Here is a 21,404-nt window from a genome sequence, read left to right as displayed (position 1 = left end):
ATAAAAGAAAAAAAGTCATAACTCTGGGGAAAAAAGAAGGGAACTGACAGAGAACCAGTGGGCCAGCTGTTGGAAGAAACCTAGTTAAGGAAAAGGATCTTTCCTGCTTGTCTCCACTCTGTGTCTAAGACTCAGTAATCACAGTCTGATCTGGGACTGAGGTACAATGTGGAAGTGGTGATAAGAGCATAGCCTCTGAAGCTCTAGTCCTCTCTGAGAGGAGCTCTGGAGAGAAAAACACTGCAGAGGAGGGGGAAAGATGTACAGAGTCTTGCGAGAGTATCCTTGGAGATGCTTCATGAATAATCACCCCAAAGGACATTGGCTCCCTCATGAGAAATTGGGACTCAGCTCTACTATCTCAATGGAGTCACTGTGATTTGATTAGTTGACAAATTATCTATGATTCTTTTAAGTTTCCTTATTTCACAATGAAAGACATATAGGCAACACTTACCACTTGTAGCAGGGCAAGGTAAGCCATCCCCACATTGTCAAAATTAACTGTCAAGTTGATCCAGATGGCATTTGCACTGTCACATTCATTTTTGTTTGCAATAATGGTGTGATTAAAAACTGTATTTGTGTTATCAACGCATCTTCCAAATTTTCCAGAAAAGAAGTTTACTCCCAGGATACAAAATATGAGCCAGAAAATGAGGCAGACAAACAAAACGTTCAGAATGGCCGGTATGGCACCTATCAGAGCATACACCACCACCTTAGGGAAACAAAGATGGAAAGAAAGCATGGTTGGGACAGCTCTTGCCAAGTTTTTCATCTTCCTGGGATGGGCCTGATGTGTGGTGAGCTCCATCTCGACTTCCCACCCCTGCTCTCCTCGCCATGACAAAACCTGCTCTCAGCACCACACAGGACAGGTCCTCTCCTCTCCCTTACTGCTATTGAAGGTCGCTTGGGAAGGGTCCCATGATGCTGGCAGGAGAGTCTCATCGGACACCTGATCTCGATGGAGAAGTCCATCTGAACTGTTAGAGACGCAATTTACTATATCTTGGCCCCCATCTCTCAAATTCTAAACAGTGAGCTGGATAGAAAGGAAAAGTTATACAATATAAGGAAAGTCTGGCTCAACTCAGAAACAGCAGTGGACTGCTGCCTTTCCCTGCTGGCTGGCCATCCTCCCTCCCTCTAGAAGAAAATACCTTCATTCCTTCAAACTGGGACAGTGCTCGCAGAGGCCTCAGAGCTCGCAGGATCCGCAAGGGCTTCCAGTCTTTCTTATCAGTAAGAGTGGTCATGGAGACCTGGTGGGCAGAGAAGTCACAGATGGTTTTCATTACTTGGTGTCAAGGGAAGTCAGTGGGGACTCAAGATTGGGACTTGCCATAGTGGATCTCGAACACTGACACTACTGACACGTGGAAATGGATGGGTCTTAGATCATGTTGATATTCCTTCCTTTGAGAACTGGACAGTGACTATAACACAACATCTTTGTTCTTGGGCAATAAAGACTGAACTATTCAAGGGTAAGAAGGTGCAACTGTAACTTGATTTTAAGTAGTTGTTTTAAAAAATATAAAATGAAAAGGCACATGAAGGGAAAGAGTGAAGGGGTCCTTTAGACGTGGGGACTGGGGACTCGAACCTAGGTCCTTGCACATTTTAACGTGTGCATTCAACCAGGTTGCCACCACCCGACCCCCCTCTCTGTCTTTATAAGAAAAAAAAAAAAAAGACCACCAGAAGTTGTTGTGCAGGCACCAAGTCCATAGATAACCTGACAGTGAAAAACAAGAGAGAGGGAGAGGGAGAAGAGAGAGAAAAGAAAAAGAGATAAAGAGAAAAAAGTAACAAATTATTTTTTCTAAAATCTTAAAAAAATTAATTTTTATTATTGAATAGAGACAGAGAGAAATTGAGAAAGGGAGCAGGTAGACAGAGAGGAAGAGAAACAGAGAGACACCTGCAATACTGCTTCATCACTTGTGAAGCTTTCCCCCTGCAGGTAGGGACCAGGAGCTTGAACCTGGGTCCTTGTACACTGTTGGGTATGTGCTTAACCCAGTGTGCCACCACCTGGCCCCTGAAAAATAATAAATTTGCTAGTATTTCCCCTCACTCAAATGTCTCATCTCGGAGTATGTAAGTCCAATTTATTCTCCACATTTCTTCCCAACAGGACAGGACTAGGGAAATCCGATAAATATACTAACTAAAAACTCAACAAATATGCTGACCTTAATTTGAAGTTGGCTATTAGCAGATCTTTGAGTCCTTCTTTCTGATTATGCAGAACCCTCAGAGGCTCAACTTGGAGGGGGGATTGCACAGCAAAACAGAAAGTGAATTCTATTCCTAACTGAACTGGTGTCAGAGTTGACTAAGGTCTAAAAGCAATCCCCACTAGACCCTCCAGTCTTATCATACCAGCACAACATTTGAGAATTGAGAGAATTAAATATGTTACTATGACAGAAAATATAATTAAAAATTCTTGTTGGGAGCCGGGCGGTAGCGCAGCGGGTTAAGAGCAGGTGGCGCGAAGCGCAAGGACCGACAGGCGTGAGGATCCCAGTTCGAGCCCCTGGCTCCCCACCTGCAGGGGAGTCACTTCACAGGCAGTGAAGCAGGTCTGCAGGTGTGTATCTTTCTCTCCCCCTCTCTGTCTTCCCCTCCTCTCTCCATTTCTCTCTGTCCTATCCAACAATGACAATGTCAGTAACAACAACAATAATAACTACAACAACAATAAAAAGACAACAAGGGCAACAAAAGGGAAAATAAATAAATAAAAAATACAAAAATAAATAAATAAAAAATACAAAATTTTTTAAAATTCTTGTTGATTAAAAAATCAATTCAAAGTGTATTTTGTTTATGATAGCTTTTAAAAATAGATTTTCTGTTTTATTTTTAATAGCTTTGCCTTTGGAGAAAGTGATTTTAGCAGCTTTTAATTAGAAATTCCATCTTTCTATATCATTCTCAGTATTAAATACTATCAAAATAAAACATTTTGTCAGTCTGAGAAATGAAAATAAATCTCTTACCTAATAAGTACTACTATATTAACTAGTATATATATTGGCAACTAGAATTTCTTCTGGGAATTGCTTATTCACAGTCTTCTACCACTCTTACATTGGATTGCATTTTTCTTATTGATCTGTAAGGATTTTTTCTTTTTTTTCTTTTTTAGATACTTTTCTCTTTTTATATTTATTTATTTATTCCCTTTTGTTGTCCTTGTTGTTTTACTGTTGTAGTTATTATTGATGTCATTGTTGTTGGATAGGACAGAGAGAAATGGAGAGAGGAGGGGAAGACAGAGAGGGGGAGAGAAAGATAGACACTTGCAGACCTGCTTCACCACTTGTGAAGCAACTCCCCTGCAGGTGGGCAGCTGGGGGCTTGAATGGGGATCCTTAAGCAGGTCCTTGCGCTTTGCGCCACCAGTGCTTAACCCACTGCGCTACTGCCCGACTCCTCTGTAAGGGGTTTTTCTATACTATGGATTATAGTTATCTATTCTGGAGATGACAAATACTGTCTCTAGGCCCTCAGTGGTCTTTAACTATACTTATGGTATTGCTGAACAACATTAGTAAGCGTGCAGCTGACAGAGAGGAAGCGGGTGATAAATGCAGTCTATTATTACTCCCGTCGGCATTAACTCTACACCGACAAATTAGCTTCCGGTTTCCCTGTCTGTAATGTGACAGGTGATATACCACATTTGAATTTACATCACTGTTGTGTGGATTAAGCAAAATAATGAATGTGAATAGTGCTCTGAGGTGCTTGACGCTCAAACTGAAGATCAGTCTGATCTGTTAGCTACCAACCTGCCTTGAGAAATCTTGAAAAGAAACGGGAAGTTGCAAGGAGAGGGAAAGTGAAGAATACATGAAGTCATTCTAGGCATGCTTCAGACACTATCGGTACTTGTGGACAGAAATTAATGCATGCATCGTGGAAACACATTAGTTCCACAGCACTGCTCTTTGGGGGTTTATATAACTTCCCTGTGAGTAATTCTTAAATAAGAACATGGAGTCTAGTGTTTAAGAAATAGAATACATGAGGGATGGAATCCAAGAAAGACTGGACTGTTGACGGAACTGATAATGGCAAGTACTATGAAGAAAAATGTTTTGGGAAGTCACCATCTGAGGCATAACAAGAAAAACGGTACCCGTATGATTCCCTTCTCAGCCCCCTTCATGGGTCACAAAGATGGCAAACTTACAATCACGATCAGGAAATCCAGCCAACACCAGGCACTGGTGAAATACTTCCTAAACCCAAAGGCCAACCACTTCAGACACATCTCCAGGATAAAAATGAATGTGAAAATTTTGTCAGTGCACTCAAGCAATGTTTTGATATTCCTTTTCTTTTCAAGGTTAACATCTTCAAATACCTGAAAAAAAAAAACATTAGCATGATAAGCCAGGTTAAGTATCTGCATAGAAATCCTTACTTTTTCTTTCCTATTTGAGTAAATTGACAGTATTCTCAAAAGGTTTAAGGCTAAACTTTCCCAAGTCAAACTCTTCAGTAAACAAAACTGCAAAACTGGAAACTGCTATTTCTTTCTTTTGTTAATTTGTTTGTTTTCATCTTATGAGGGAATTATCGGTTGACAGTCCAGTTGTTGACAACCTACCCAAGTCAAACTCTTCAGTCAACAAAACTACAAAACTAGAAGAAAGAAGATGTTATTTCTTTCTTTTGTTAATTTGTTTTCATCTTATGGGGGGAGTTATTGGTTGACAGTCCAGTTGTTGACACATGAAGACAATTTCTCATCTCCCCATGATAGGTGTCTGCAAAACACTCTCAAATCTAACTCACATCCTTTTCCACCACTATGTGCCAAGACCCCAAAGGCCTCCCCCCCAACTCCCTCCCTGCCCTAGGGAGATTCCTGTGCTTTGGTTCATGATTAATCAACAATTTGTATGACTTTATATGTTAACTCTTTTTCAGTCACCAGGTTCCAGATGCTACCATGATGTCAACTGGACTTCCCTAGGCAGACGACCTCACCAATGTGTCCTGGAGCCCCACCTCCCCAGAGCCCTGCCCTACTAGGGAAGGAAACAGACTAGGGGTATGGATCAACCTGTTCAATGCCCATGTCCAGTGGGGAAGCAATTACAGAAGCCAGACCTCTCACCTTAGGCACCCCATAAAAATCTTTGGTCCATACCCCCAGAGGGATAAAGAATAGAGAAACTTCCAGTGGAGGGGAGGGGATATGGAACTCTGGTGGTGGGAACTGTATGGGATTGTACCTCTCTCACCCCACAGTCTTGTCAATCATTATTCAATCACTAATTAAAAAATCCTGCCACCCTTGATGCCCAACACTTTCTACTACTAACCAACAGCCTTATCTCTATTTATGTCAGTGTTCCCTCTAAATGTGGCCATTCTGGATCCAGGCTTTGGCACACCAGGGTAAGTGCATATAGTATGAAGTATAAGGACCCATGTAAGGATCTGGACTTAAGCCCCCAGGCCCCCCACCTGCAAGGGAGTCACTTCACAAACAGAGAAGCAGGTTTGCAGGCATCTCTCTGTCTCTCTTCTTCTCTATCTCCCCCTCCTCTCTCAAGTTCTCTCTTTTTTCCCATCTCTGTAAGATGGGAAAAAATGGCCTCCAGGAGCAGTGGATTCATAGTGCTGGTATGAAGCCCCAGCAATAACCATGGAGGCAAAACAAACAAACAAACAAATAAAAATATTCTTGTTTGTATAATATGACTTTCCAAAATTTAGGAAGCTCTGGGCAAGAGCTGGTTGTGTTAATGATTTTGAATAATACACATTCATTAACTGTGATTTTCAAAATAATACATGTAGCTTCCAGAGAGCCTCTTTTCCATGTTATATCCCTCGTGTTTCTCTCATTCAAAGCCTGTGATTCTTCAAAGTCTATAATAAGTTAACCTTTTTTGGCCTTTACAGAGTTATAGAAAATGAAAGAGAGAGAGAGAGAGAGAGAGTAAAGACTCTAGCACTAAGACTTCCCCAAACATTTGAATAAACAGTAAAGGAAAAAAAATATTATAGCTAGCTTGATTTTTAAAATTTTTTATTTATCTTTTCTGTTTATAATATTTTTTATTTTTTTTATTTATAAAAAGTAAACACTGACAAAACCATAGAATAAGAGGGGTACAACTCCACACAATTCCCACCACCAGAACCCCATATCCCATCCCCTCCCTTGATAGCCTTCCTATTCTTGATCCCTCCGGGAGTATGGACCCAAGGTCATTGTGGGATGCAGAAGGTGGAAGGTCTGGCTTCTGTAATTGCTTCCCCGCTGAACATGGGCATTGACAGGTCAAACCATATTCCCAGCCTGTCTCTCTCTTTCCCTAGCTGGGCAGGGTTCTGGGGAAGTGGAGCTCCAGGACTTATTGGTGGGGTCATCTGCCTAGGGAAGTCCAGTTGGTATCATGCAAGCATCTGGAACCTGATGGCTGAAAATAAGAGTTAACATATAGAGCCAAACAAATTGTTGACTAATCATGAACCTAAAGGCTGGAATAGTTCAGATGAAGAGTTGGGGGGGGGGGGTGTTTCTGTTTTGTAGATAGTTAGTAGGCCATTTTAGCTATATTCCAAAGAGCCCATGACTATATTAGTTTTTTTTTTTTTCTCCTGAGCCTGAAATCTGATATGCAGGTGGATCTAAATTATTGTCTGGGGAGATGATGTCATGGCTGGAAAAAGGACCAGAAAGCTGGATCAGGGAATAGAGTAGCTCCCAAATATGGGAAAGGGGTATAAATATTGTTGACTATAAACCCCATTGATTTGATCTGATCCAGGGCCCATATTCAGCTTAGGAGCCTACATGACCTCTGCAGCCCTGTAGATCTGAGCTCACATTCTGTGCTCATGAGTAAGAATGTTCCAAGCTGCTGTCAAGCACTTAGATAACCACATACCCCCATAGCCCTGGGGAAGAAAATTCAAAAGAATGAAACTCTCAGTTCTGACTCCCTCTAACAAGAGGACTTGTGCCTGGAGAAAACCTTCATCTCTTTCTCTGTCCTACCAAGTTCTCATCAGCTTTTATATCTCAACTTGGCTGATATTTTCCATAGAACATTGTTCCACTGACATCAAGCCTCTTCTTCCATGGTGTCTCCTTAACACTGTGGTCTGTAATTCCCAGTCTCCATCGGTTTACTCCAAGTTCCTGAAAGTCAACACCTTTCTTCTCCTTTCTTCTTCCCTCCTTCCCTCTCCCCTTCCTTCCTTCCTTTTCTCCTGTTTACCTATTTTTTCCACTAGGGCTATTTCTGGGGTTCAGTACCTACATAGCAACTCCACTATTACTGGAGGTCATTTATCCTTTCTGAAGGTGGATGAGAGAGAGAGAGATGTTGTTTATGTTCGGGAGCTCCAGCAGGCCGGGCTAGCTTTGCAGCAGTGAACAGAGACTCGGGGACTCATGGTTGAGCTGTACGCAGTATCTCTTTATTCATGCAGGACGCAGCACAATCTAAGCTGAGCTAAGCTAAACTAAAACTACAATCTTGTCCTTATAAATATACTAGCCCAGTAGGGTGGGAACAGGATGCAACGCAGAGAGGGTGGAGAGAAAAGTGACTGGTGAAAATCAGAGTGTGACAAGGAGAGGGGGCAGAACAAAAACATATCATGAACCAGTGGGGATTGAACCAATGCCCCGCAGTGGTTATGTAAATAGAATACAGTAGTTATGTAAATAGAATACAGTGTTAAGCAGGGGGTATTAAACTAATGAAACAGAAGGGGTTTTTAGAAGCATACCAACAATTCCCCCTTTCTTTTTAACTAATGGCCATAGTATCAGGATTGTGGGGTGAACAGAAACCTTTATCGTACAGGCATTTTCAAAAAAACTGGCATAAGACATGGAAAACAAAATAGGCGAGCAGCAATAACCAGTATGATGCCAAGAGGAACATTTCTTGCCTCAAAGGGCAAGGCCTAGCAGGCGAAAGGGCATTTCTTGCCTCTGGGAGCGCTTCATGCCTCTGGGGGCATCTCTTGCCTCAAAGGGTGTTTCCTGCCTCTGTGGGCATAACCTAATAAGGAGGGGGAGTTTTCTGCCTCTGGGGACAGAGCCTTCAGGCGACGGGACATGGTCTATAAAGTCTCAAGGCAATTGGCTGAAGTTAGTCTTTGAGAAACACAGCAGCATGTACCAGTAAGTCCGATGGAGGTGTCAGTCCAAAGTAGCTGACCACAGAAGAAAATGCCAAGGGATGAAACGCTGAATGTCTGTCTCGATGGGGAATGTCGGCCACCAGAATTCTGCTTTTCTGTAGAGTGATCTTTGGAGTCTGTGACTCTGTTTCTTCAGGTCATGCCAGGTCACATCATTGGTTTCTGGGGGTTTGTTGTAGTCATTCCATCTTGTGGGCGATGTCAGAGAACAGGAGTCCAAATGGATTTCTGGGAATTCCATTTGAGTAGATGCTTTTTCATGTGAAGACTTGACAGCTGAAATTCACTTACTTGTCAAACAAAACTTGTAGCAGATTAGAAGTTTACTATAATTGATAACTCCATTATAATTGGAAGTCCTTTCTAGTATGATTTTAAGGTTTGTTTAAACAGTTTAAACTCAATAAAATGTGGAAAGGTACAGAAGAATCACAGTAGAAGCCTCAGGCATGAGAATAATTAACATAATCATTGCACTATCTGCCCCGCCCATAACTCATACCGTTTCAGGATTCATCATTTCAGATTTATGCCAAGACATAAAAAAGAAATCAAAGGAGGGAAAAAACAATTTTTTGGATTGTTTCTGGATGTCTCTAGAAATCATGGCTGCGTCCAGCATTTTTTTTTTAAGTCAATGTCAAACAAAAATTTAGTCATTCAAATCACTCTCTTACGAAACAGATCTCACCATGTAGCATCAAGAGTCCCTGGAGGGCGTCCTAGTCCAAAAAGCTCTTCAAAATTCCATTTAGGGTGCTTCTGACTGTTCCTGCTGTATTGCTTCAGGCACCCATTTTTAAAATTGTCTTCCCAGCGAAGAAAGAATCCAATCAGGAGAGTAAAACTAACCATGTGTCTCCATTCTTGGGGACTGCCAGGGTACTGGAGAACATTCTTCAAACTAAAGTAGTCCTTCTCAGCGGGAAACATGTGAGAAGAAGTCCAGAAAGTCCCAGTGGAAATCCCCATGCATATCCCAAGGTCTACGATCACGGTCATAAAGAACCAAATTGTGGCCCAGAGCAAAATGTAGTCCTTTTCCTCAGGAAACATGGGAGAGGGAATCCAGAAAGTCCAAGGAGAAATCTCCGTGCATCTCCCAAGCTCTATGATCCCGGTCATAAGAAACCAAAGTTCCCGGTCAGGGAACCGAAGTGTGGCCCAGAGTAAAATGTTCCAGAGACAGAGAAACTGTCTCATAATGAAACAGTAGAGGCTTTGGCAAACCTCTTCATAAGTAGAAGAGAAGACCATAGTGCATAGGTAGGCAAAGTCTTCACTTATCTGGGAGTTGCGCAGGTCCAGTCCCACGTTGTAGCGCCATATGTTGTTTTCGCTGGGCTATGTTGTTTTCGCCGGGCTGGCTTCATGGGCGGGTAACAGACGCCCCGGGACTCATGGCTGGGTTGTACGCAGTATCTCTTTATTCATGCAGGACGCAGCACAATCTAAGCTGAGCTAAGCTAAACTAAAACTACAATCTTGTCCTTATAAATATACTAGCCCAGTAGGGTGGGAACAGGATGCAACGCAGAGAGGGTGGAGAGAAAAGTGACTGGTGAAAATCAGAGTGTGACAAGGAGAGGGGGCAGAGCAAAAACATATCATGAACCAGTGGGGATTGAACCAATGCCCTGCAGTGGTTATGTAAATAAAATACAGTAGTTATGTAAATAGAATACAGTGTTAAGCAGGGGGTATTAAACTAATGAAACAGAATGGGTTTTTAGAAGCATACTGAGAGAGAGAGAGATTCAACACTGTTCCACAACTCATGAAGCTTCCTCTGCAGGTAGGAGCCAAGAGCTTGAACTCTTGCTCTACTCTGCTGGGTGATGTCTCTATACTATGGCCAAGGGGAGACAAGATATAAGGGGAGTTGAGTGAACGTGGGTCATGAGAAGATACCCAACACAGTGGTAGAATGGGGGGGGGGGGAATGACCAGGTGAGGAAGGATTGTATACAGCTATGAAGACTGATAGACTGGAGTTTCTTCCAGACCTTACGGGATCTCACAGTACACTGTGATTTGGAAAGATGCCCTATGCACATAAAACAATACCTCAAGTCTCTCTCTCTCTTCTGAAGGCATCATATGATGAAAAACACTAACACCATTTATTTTTTGTATCCTACTATGGTCTTCTCCTAACATCTTGTCTTTTAGAAACCAGCACTATGGTCTTCAGCAAAAGAGAGGGTAGGAGCATCACGGTCAGAAACACAGAATACAGACGGAATGTTTAGACAAGCTGCAAGAATGCGAGACCTGGAGCCAAGGGTCAGACTCCAATAGCGATGGTTTTAATTATGATTTAAATTATCAATTATGCATCACACGTGTCACTTCTGCAAAGCATCTACAGCTTGGGGGTGTCTAACTCGAAGCATGACTCTAGAAACTGTGCACAACCCTGTCCTCGACCTAGCAGCAGAGACCCTGCTTCAGCGCGGTCTCCCCACCAGCACAGTCTCGGGGCAGAAGACAGAATGCAGACTCCCTTTACAGGACTGATCACTTACCAGTGCCCCGCTGCTCAGAAGAATCACAAAGATAATAAAGCCCTCGAACCAGCTGTGCTTCACTATCTGGTAGCAGGTTTTTCTCAGGTTCTGCCAGATGATCCAGGGGGCCTTTCTCTTGTCCATAGCACAGCAGGGAAAGCAGGGAAAGCAGAGGCACAGGCCTGTAAGCAATGAACAGTAGCACCCCGTTAGTGGGGTCTTTACTAGACTGGACCAATAACCTCAACTCCTCCCCATCCCTATACTTATGTGTATGTGTATCCCTGGCACAGCTCTTACCTTTACAAGTTTTCCTTTGAAAGAGGTGAAGTCTTGTTTTAATCCTTTGAGTCTAGGTCCAGATATGCAACTTCATATAAAACAACAGAACAGAGTAGACTCACAATGTGCTTGTTCTGAACTTAGGGCCTGAGAGTTCCTGCATGTTTCTACCAGTCAAGTGTGACCTCCTAAGAAAAGCAGACTCTAGACCGCTAGGTTCAGAAGGAAGAGGATAGGCATGTGCTTCAAAGCTAAAGTGCCCAATTCAGTGCAGGCCAGATCAGCTGACGCTGAGTGCAACTTCCATGAACAAAGCCAGCTACTCTTTACAGAGATCATCGGTCTAGATGTGCAGAATCCAGAACCCATGCTTGTTCCTATATGATGCTGACTTGTGTGGTTATCTGTTATGCAGCATATTGGAGGTGGGAGGGTGGGGGCAAAAGTAAACTGAAGAACTAGAAGCACTCGATTTGTGAACCTATCAAACCGTATGTTTTTAACTGATTAATCTATTTACCTATTAGCATTGCTTGAGTCTAGGTCCTATAATGGATCTAAATCCTCTTCTAGGGAAACCATGTTGCAGAAGCTACTGCCTTATCTATTTTTTTTCTTCAAAGATCCTATTTATTAAAAATCTTTTTTTTTCCTCCAGGGTTATCGCTGGGGCTCGTTGCCAGCACTATGAATCCACTGCTCTTGGTGGCCGGTTTTCTTTCTTTCTTTTCTTTTTTTTTTTTTTTTTTTTCATTTGATAGGACAGAGAGAAATTGAGAGGGGAGAGTAAGATAGAGAAACGTAGACACCTGGAGATATGCTTTACTGCTTGGGAAGAAAAATGGACAGAGAGGGAGGCATCCTCCTCCCTAGGATTTTTAAAGAATTTCACTGGGGCAGAGTGCAACAGACAGTATTCCTATAATATAATACAGGACTTGATGAAATGATGGAATGAAACAGAACAGATGGTACTGATTGACTGTCTCGTGTATGTGACTTATAGTCACTCATTGAGCAGTGACAACAATCCATTGGAGCAGATAGAATTATTACACCCATGCAATAAATGAGACACAGAGAAGTCAGTAAAAATTGAAAGAGACACAGAACTGGTAACTGGAAAAGCCAGATTTTTAATTCAGACAATCAGCCCCAGAGCTGAAGCTTTTTTTTTTTAGATTTTATTTATTCATTAATGAGAAAGATAGGAGCTGAAGCTTCTAACTACAGTGCTATCCTGCTTTAAGAAATAAATCTTGAGTGATATACACTGAGGTCTGGTAGGGAATTGAGTCAAGTCTAGACTTATGGTCAAGCTCTTTTAGTCTATGACCTCAAATATATTCTAGCAATGGATATATACTTCTGGAGACTACAAAGTTGCAGAAATATTGACCTAGTGGATTTACCAGGACAATTGTTTACACCTTCTACCCTGGTGGTCTGTAAGATGACTCCACTTGGATCAATAAATTTCTTAGATCTTTTTCACCTAGGTGTGAAAAAGATCCAAGAAGATTCTTTGGCTCCTCCAAAGAATCTATGAAATCTCATTCTCTAGTCCCTGGTAGAAGAAAAATAAGGCATCTTCTAGAACCTTAAAGAATCAAGAAGTACGTAACATCATTATCTGAAGTTGGTGATTGTACATGGACAGCTGAAGGAAGAGGGAAGGAGAGAAAACTCAGCTGGAGGCCCACTAGTGCACTGCTGGCAGGTGCCCTCTTTGCAATAGCCTCAAGTCCATGTGGAGAAATTAGAGGGCTCAAGGAACCACTCAGAGATAGAGTGGCTTTTTAAAAACAATAAATTTATTTGTTTATTTTTCATATTTCATGTATTTATATATGTATTGGATAGAGACAGAGAGAAATCAAGATGGAAGGGGAGGTAGAGAGGGAGAGAAAGAGAGACACATGCAGCACTGCTTTCCACTTGTGAAACTTGTCCCTGCAGGTGGGGCTGAGAGCTCAAAGCCGGGTCCTTGTGCGCTGTTCATATGGGCTCTCTCTGGTGTGCCACCACCTGGCTCTGGGGTGGAGGGACTTAAGACAAGGAGCTCAGGACTACGGTAGAATGCAGACATTCTTGAGTTAATCCCAACAGTCACCTAGAGAAACCAAGGTGCTGAACACTGCCCCTGTGGCATCAGGGAAGCCAATCAAATACTAAGCTGCCACAAAGACCTTGGTGAACAGTATCAGACTACCCTGTCGGCAATAAAAGTGGTTTCAACCTCATAGCAGAGCTCCCACGTTCATGGATCAGTCTTTGAAAAGAAAAGGATCCGTATCTCTCCTCCCCACTTCCAGACAAAGGCTCTGTGTAAAGGCCATCAAGTCCCAGAATACTATGCCACTCGTTCAAAATTCCTCCCCTCTACTGCAACTCACCTGTTCCAGAACCCAACACTGTCTGGCCAATGACAGCAAACAGACAGGTAAAACTAAGAAGGCACCGGGTTTAGACAAGCCAAATAGATTCAGTCCTCAATGTTTTGTTTTTTTTTAAGATGTCATTTTCTCTCTATTACTTTAATCTTTCCTATATCTTTTGCTGTCATTTTTCTCCTTTTTCTTATCATGAATAATACCTTTAGATTCTCTAATTTGGAGTTTATGTTCAACGACTCTTACTGCTCCACGTGAACTTGTTATAAAGGGGAAGTGAAGGGGCTGGGTGGTGGCACATCTGGTTGAGCACACATGTTACAATGCACAAGGATCCGGGTTCAACCCCCAGTCCCCATCTGCAGGGGGGAAAGCTTTGTGAGTGGTGAAGCATTGCTACAGGTGTCCCTCTGTCTGTCTCCCTCTCTATCACCACTTTCCATCTTGATTTCTGGCTATCTCTATTAAATAAATAAAGATAATAAAAAATTTTAAAGGGGGGAAATGTAGTCAAACTCATTAAGGGGAGAACTATAGGGTTATCCTTGGAGGTGGAGAGGGGTGAACCAGGAGTAAGGGGAAGGGCATAAAACTATGGTGGTTGGTTCAGTATTAACCTCTATAATCTTATGATATTGTAAGCCACCATGATATAACTAATATGAAATAAATATGTAAATAAATATATAAATAAAAAGGACAACCCCATTAACTATTCTGTGAACTTGTAAACCAGACGCAGGAATATTGTCACATACGTTTAGGCAAACATCTCTCTGGTCCTTTTTTGGGAACCATTTCTAGTATTCTCCCATAGGAATCTTGTGGATCAATGGTGCTACATTCCGAGAATACACTGACAGCATCGAGCTTCTGTATCTAAGACCAAAGGAAAAAGGCAATCATTTACAAACACCGCCCCACCATGATAATATATAATACAGCATTGCATGGATTTATGGGAAACACACTAGCTAGACAAAGGTCTAGAGGAATGATAGATGTCAAGAAGCGTCCTTCACTTAGGATTCTTTTTTTTTTTAATTTGTTATTGGATAGAGACAGAGAGAAACTGAGAGAGAAGGGGGAGATAGAGAGGAACAGAGACAGACAGATACCTGCAGGCCTGCTTCACCACCTGTGAAGCAACTCCCCTGCAGGTGGGAAGCCAGGGGCTCGAACCGGGATCCTAACTGGTCCTTGCACTTCGCGCCATGTGCGCTTAACCCGCTGCGCTACCGCCTGACTCCCCTTCATTTAGGTATCTTTTCTGGCCAATGAATTCAAGAGAGAATCCTCAAACTGCTGTACAGTGGCTGAGGAAGGGCAAGACATAAGTAGACACACACTTAGGCAGTCTCTTCCTCTCAGGTCATACGCAGTCCTCCCTCGCTGCTTTGTACTTCCGCTTTCTTGGCTTCACTCTACCTCGGGCTTTTTCTTCCTTTTTTATTTTTTTTGCCTCCAGGGTAATTTCTGGGGCTCAGTGCCTGCACTAGGAACCCACTGCTCCTGGAGGCTATTCTTTCCCTTTTGTTGCCCTTATTGTTTATCGTTGTTGTTATTGCTGTCATTGTTGTTGGATAGGACAGAGAGAAGTCGAGAGAGGAGGGGAAGAAAGATAGACACCTGTAGACCTGCTTCACCGCCAGTGAAGTGACCCTCCTGCAGGTGGGGAACTAGGGGCTCAAGCTGGGATCCTTACACTTTGCGCCATGCGTGCTTAACCCACTGCACTACCACCTGGCCTCCTATTTTGTTTTTTTTAATATATTTATTAAAAAGTTGATCAAGACAGTGAAGATGATACAGCTGATTCTTCTCAGTCTTCTGACGATGAAACTAAGCACCAGAGGAAGATGTTCACCATCCAGGAGAAGGTGAAGCTCTTGGATATGATCAAAGATGGCAAGAAAATTGTGGAGGTTGCCCGCCATTATGACTTGAATGAGTCTACCATTACTTCATGTCTAGAGGGCTCTAACAATGTTCAAACGCATACTTAGAAGGCTTTAAACAGGTTTTCTATGCTTTATGACAATATTTGATTTTATAAATAAAGAATCCTACTTCTCAGAAATCCACTTAATGTGGTAGAGTCTGGAACTGATTTAACTGTGACAAACGAGGTATGCTTGTACTTGATTGGCTAACAAACCACAAACAGGGAAGGCAGATGCTGAGGGTAAGTCCACTTTCCTGAGAGGAAGCTTTTCAGCTATCTCAGTTCCTGGGCCCTAGGCCAGTGGTTCTCAATGATTTCACCCATGAAGAGACATTCTGGCAATGCCAGGGTACTTTTTTTCACACTTAGAAATGGGAATCTGGTTATTAGCAGCCAAGAGTGTTGCTGTACAACATACAATGCACAGAACAGTCCACTCTAATGACAGTGACCCTGACCCAGATGTCACAGTGACCAAGTGGGGAAATCCTGGCCTATGCCCATCTTAGCCCTGACTCTGCCAGGTTACTCAGTGCTGCTTTTCTCTAGTGGGTGTCTAAGAAGGTTGTGTAGATCGGTCACATGTTCCATCTGTGCGCCTCTTAGGGAAATTACCTTTGGAGGAACATCATCTTCAGAGAAGAGATCAACTTCCACGCTTGCAGCTCCTGGACTGGAAGGTTTCTTGGTCTCCTGATGAAGTTCAGAGGCCTGACACAGAGAAGTCCAGATTAATATTCTTTCTGGACATCTCACTTGAGATAAAACAATAACCTTATAATTATCTCAATATGTGTGGGAAAAGGGTTAGATAAAACTCAGCACTCATTATTGGTTAAAAAAAAACTCAAAATATAGGAATAGAATTAAACACACACACACACACACACACACAATAATAAAGACCACTGTGGCCAAGCAGTGGTGCACATAGATTACCAAGAGTGAGGATCTGGGTTCAACCCCCTACTCCCCACCTCCAGGGAGGAAGTTTCACAAGCAGTAAAGGAGGTCTGAAGGTGTCTCTCTTTCTCTCTGCCTCTCTATCATTCTCCTCTCAGTTTTTATCTTTCCTATTAAAAAATAAACAAGCAAAAAAGTTGGGGTTCCAATGATAAACCAGGTGGCAGACTACACTATAAAGCAACAGCCAAAAAGTACTGAAATAAAAATAGACTCACAGGTCAGTGGGACAGAACTGAAAACCCAGTAAGAAGACCATACATATGTGAAAATGTCATAAGCAGTTGATCATATATTCATGGGCTTCTTTTTATTTTAAGTTTTGTACTGCTGTTAATATAATGATCAAGTTTCATTCTTGTGATTCTGAAGCTTTCCCACACCATTTATTTTTCTTATTATCTTTATTTATTGAATAGAGACAGCCAGGGAAGGGGGAGATCGGGAGGGAGACTGACAGACACCTGCAACATTGCACTCGCAAAGCATTCCCTCTGCAGGTGGGGACTGGGGGCTTGAACCTGGGTCCTTGCGCATTGTCACATGTGCACTCCACCAGGTGCTATACCATCCAGTCCCATTCCCACACCATTTATTGGGAAGGCTTTCCTTACTTTGTGCTCGTATCCCTGTTGTCATAAAGTAAGGAAAGCCAATAGATGAGACAGTATTAAACTAAAACACTGCACGGCAAAAGAGACTACAGTTAAAAACAAGTAACCTTACTGAGTGAGAGAAGCTATCTATAAAAACAGGTCAGAGAAATGATTAATATCCAAAATAAAGAAAGAATTAATATAACTCAACAACAAAGAACAACCCAATTGAAAAACAGGCAAAGGATCTGAACAGACATCCTCCAAAAACACACAGGGCAAATATACAAACATAAAAAGAAGTTCATCATCCCTTATTAGGAAAACACAAGTCAAAACAACAATCAGATACACCCTTGAACTCGTACAAATGACTATTAACACAAAGACAAGTAACAGTATCGGCCACCATCGGAGGAAAAGGAACTTTCATACACTACTAGTGGGGTTATAGACTGGTGCATCCATTGTGAAGAATGTATGACAATGCATCAGAAACAAAAATAGGTATTATAGGATTCAACTATCTTGCTTCTGGGTGTTCAGTGAAAAAATATGAAACTACTGATTTAAAGAGATAAGTGCAAAGCATGTTCATAGCAGAATCACTCAAAATAACCAAGAGTTGCAAATGACTTAAGTACCCACTGATGGGTGCATAAAGAACATGTAAGATACGTATCACATATATGTGATGGCAAACTACTCAATGATAAAAACAGTGGAAATGGAGTCAAAACTACAGGTGCTCAACTGGGTGTGCACCACCTGGTCCCATAACCAGTATTCTTTATTTGTGGTGGTTTCTTATTGCTAGGTTGTTTGTTTTGTTTTGTTTTTGCCTCCAGGGCTATCACTGGGGCTTGGTACTGGCATCATGAATCTACTGCTTGTGGTGGTCACTTTTTCCATTTTACTAGACAGGAAAGAGAGAAATTGAGAGTGTAAATGAAGACAGAGGGGGAGAGAAGAAGATAGACACCTGCAGACACACTTTGCCTCTTGTTAAGTGCCCCCTGCAGCAGGTGGGGAACTAGGAGTTCAAACCTAGATCTTTGTGTACTTAACTGGGTGTACCACCACCTGCCCCTCCCATGATTGCTAGTTTAAGTTATCTTACTTTGAGATTAATTTGTTCTGTGTTCATGCTGTCATTCTGCTAACTTAATTTTCATGCTGTAAATAACCATACTTATACACATTCCAGTGATGAAAAAATAACACATTATTTCCATTTATTCCCTCCTCCTTCTCTCTTTCCTTTCTCTAACACAAGGAAGTGGATGGCATGGGAATTCAGTTCTCACTTGAAGAAGAAAAAAATGGACCAAAACCCAAAATAGTTCTCTAAAGAAGAGATACACATGGCTCACAGACACAGGAGAAAAGGCTCCACTTCACTGATTAGTGAAATATACATCGAAACTACACTGAGGTTCCACCTTACAGCTGTGATAACAACCTTTATCAACAAAACAGGAAAGATGGGTGTTGGGCAGGTAGTGGAGAAAGAGGAGGCCCTGCTGCATTGTTGGGGGAATGCAGACTGGTGCAGCACCTTTGGAAGACTGAGTGGAGAGTGCTTAAACACACAGAAACAGGCCCATGCTCTCAGAGGGATAAAGCATAGGAAAGCCTCCAATGGAGGAGATGGGATACGGAATTCTGGTGGTGAGAATTATGTGGAATTATACTCTTCCTATCCTACGGTCTTGTCGATCATTAGAAAATGAATTTAAAAAGGGAGGGGATACTGCATTGATTTGAGAAACTTCTCTACATCAGATCCACATGCCTGAGAAGCTATTAAAAATATAGGTCAACATTTAAAAAAAGGAATTCTTTATGATCTAGCAATACCACTCTTAGACACTTATCCAACCGTAAACACTAATTTGAAGGAACATGTGCACCCCAGCATTCATAGCTGCATTATTCACAACAGCCAAAGAGTGGAAGCAGCCTAAATGCCCACTGACTGAGAGCTGACTAAAGAAGTTATGGGGTATATACTCCACAGGATACTACTCTGCAATAAAAAGAAGATATTGTGTCTTTCGGGACAAAATGGATGCAACTGGAGGTGATTATGTTTTAGTGAAATAAGTAAAGAGATGAAAGGCAACTCCCAGGTTGTCCAGGTTTCCTCATATGTGAAGTCTAGAAAATGGACTAGAAATAAGAAACCTAGAATTAAACAGTCTCTGTGTCTTTGTGAGAACTCTGGTGGTTATCTCGGGTAGGAAGGAGAGTGGGGAAAGAGAACTTTGGTGGCGGCTGCAATGTGGAACTAGTAATCTTACAATCTTGTAACCCACTTTTTAATCAGAAATTGAAAATGAACAGGAAAAAAAAGTTACAGCATATATGGTTAATGGACAACTACTCTTCAACTAAAAAAGATGGTATTGTATCCTTCAGGACAAAGTGGGTGAAACTGGAGGTGATTATACTTAATAAATAAGGAAGGAAATGAAAGGCAACTACTGGATGGTCTTGCTCATACGTGGAACATATGGAATTGAAATACATACACTTGTAAACAAAAAAAAAAAAAGAAAGAAGTGACCAAATTTTCTCTAAGATTTTCTGAAAATTATGGTGTTATTCCTGCGGGAGGAGGTGTGTCACAGAACTTTAATGGAGGGTGCAGTGTGACAATCTACGACTGTAATCTTATAATCATGCAGACCATTATTAAATCACTAATAAAGGGCAGGAGTAGATAGCATAATGGTTATGCAAAGAGACTCTCCTGCCTGAGGCTCTGAAGTCTCAGGTTTAATCCCCCCACACTACCATAAACCAGAGCTGAGGAGTGCTCTGGTAAAAAAAAAAAAAAAAAAAAAAAAAAAGGGGGGGGATTTAAATCACTAATAAAAAATTTTTAAAAGGAACCTCACCAATGTGTCCTGGAACCCCACCGCCCCAGATCCTTACCTCACTAGGGAAAGGTAGGGAAAGGCTGGGGGTATGGATTGACCTGCCATGCCCAGGTCCAGCGGAGAAGCAATTACAGAAGCCAGACTTCCCACTTTTTACACTTCATAGAGCTCTTTGGTCCATAATCCCAGAAGGATAAAGAATAGAGAAGCTTCCAATGGAGAGGATGGGATATGGCACTCTGGTGGTGGAAACTGTGAGGAATTGTAGCCCTCTTATCCCAGAATCCTATATATCATTATTAAATCACTAATTTAAAAAGTTGAAAAAAAAGACAACACTAAGCAGAACTTGGACTGGAGTTGGTGTATGACATCAAAATAAAAGACTCTGAGATGGGGGCGGTCTTGGAGCATGAGGGCGGTCTTGGAGCATGAGGGCAGAGGAGGACATAGAGGGGGTTGAACTGCTATGTGGAAAACTGAGAAATGTTACACATGTATAAACTACCATATTTTGCTGTTGACTGTAAACCATTAATCCCCAATAAATAAATAAAATAATAATAATTTTTAAAGAGTAACATTGATAAATTATGCTTTATCAAATTTCAATATACCATTAATAAAATGAAAGATGTACCACAAAGAGGCAAAAAAAATATTTACAACATGCAAATCTGACAAAGGATGTGTATTCAGGATAAGGAATGTTCTTTTTTTTTTTTTTTTTGTCAGCAGTGTTATTGTTGGGCCTTCGTACCTACATTAGTCCACCACCACTTCCAGACCAGAGACCATTTCCTTTTTTTTCTTTCTCTATTATGTAACAGGACATAGAAACTGAGATGGTAGGGGATTCAGAAAGTGAGGAAGAAAGAGACCTGCAGCACTGCTTCACCACTCATGAAGCTTCCCCCCTGCAGGTAGGAACTGGGAGCTTGAACTTGGGTCCTTGTGCATGGTAATGTGTGTGTTCAAACGGGTGTGTAAACTGCCCAGTCACTGTAAGTTCCTATAACTCATCACTAATAAAACTAAATGGATAAAAAACACTTCACCAATGAAGGCCTACAAGTGGTTAAGAGATATGTGGGAAAGATGTGTACCATCTACCATTAAATTAAAACAAAAACCACATGGGACACCATTTTGACTCATTAAAATGGTTAAACTAAAGACTACTGACAACATCAAACACTGGGAAGAATGTGGAGCAAATAGATGGTTGTAGCTGTCCACTGCTGAACGCTATACTATGGTGGACAGTTCAGGACTAAACAGAGAACCCTGCTGTGTCCAGGACTAAGGCTGAAGCTGTTGAGTTGATGTAGGGAACCCATCACCCCCTGCTCCCTAACAGACCTCATCTTTCAGCACTCCTTACCCACAAGTCCCCAGCTGGTCCCTACAGAGACTGAGTCTCTCCCCATTGTATATTCTGCTGTGCTGTGCTATATACTTCACTTTTCACGATTCCCTTCTTCACCTTTCAGCCAATCCAAATTCTTTATTTTGTTGAGTATTAAACCAAATAAATTGCTTCCCCTGTTGCCCAAGTCAACTCTGATCTCTCCCCTCTGAACTTCTCAGATAACCCCATCTGCAACACCTGTGCAGACCATGAT

The 21,404-nt window shown here is 41.8% G+C and overlaps 1 protein-coding gene across 1 annotated transcript in view; it reads right to left on the bottom strand.

Annotated features, from left to right (window-relative positions):
• SCN11A (sodium voltage-gated channel alpha subunit 11) overlaps positions 1 to 21,404 on the bottom strand; it is a 101,021-nt gene that overhangs the window by 21,164 nt on the left and 58,453 nt on the right. The window contains exons 19-24 of the mRNA XM_060180409.1: positions 15,951 to 16,046; positions 14,149 to 14,269; positions 10,734 to 10,897; positions 4,217 to 4,390; positions 1,167 to 1,268; positions 458 to 721 (exon numbers count right to left, since the gene is read on the bottom strand). Coding sequence (XP_060036392.1) covers positions 458 to 721; positions 1,167 to 1,268; positions 4,217 to 4,390; positions 10,734 to 10,897; positions 14,149 to 14,269; positions 15,951 to 16,046 — 921 coding nt within the window. The remainder of the gene's footprint in view (positions 1 to 457; positions 722 to 1,166; positions 1,269 to 4,216; positions 4,391 to 10,733; positions 10,898 to 14,148; positions 14,270 to 15,950; positions 16,047 to 21,404) is intronic.

The sequence above is a fragment of the Erinaceus europaeus genome, chromosome 21, assembly GCF_950295315.1.
Source record: "Erinaceus europaeus chromosome 21, mEriEur2.1, whole genome shotgun sequence".
In the NCBI taxonomy this organism is placed as follows: domain Eukaryota; kingdom Metazoa; phylum Chordata; class Mammalia; order Eulipotyphla; family Erinaceidae; genus Erinaceus; species Erinaceus europaeus.
This window is presented reverse-complemented; position numbering and strand designations above follow the sequence as displayed.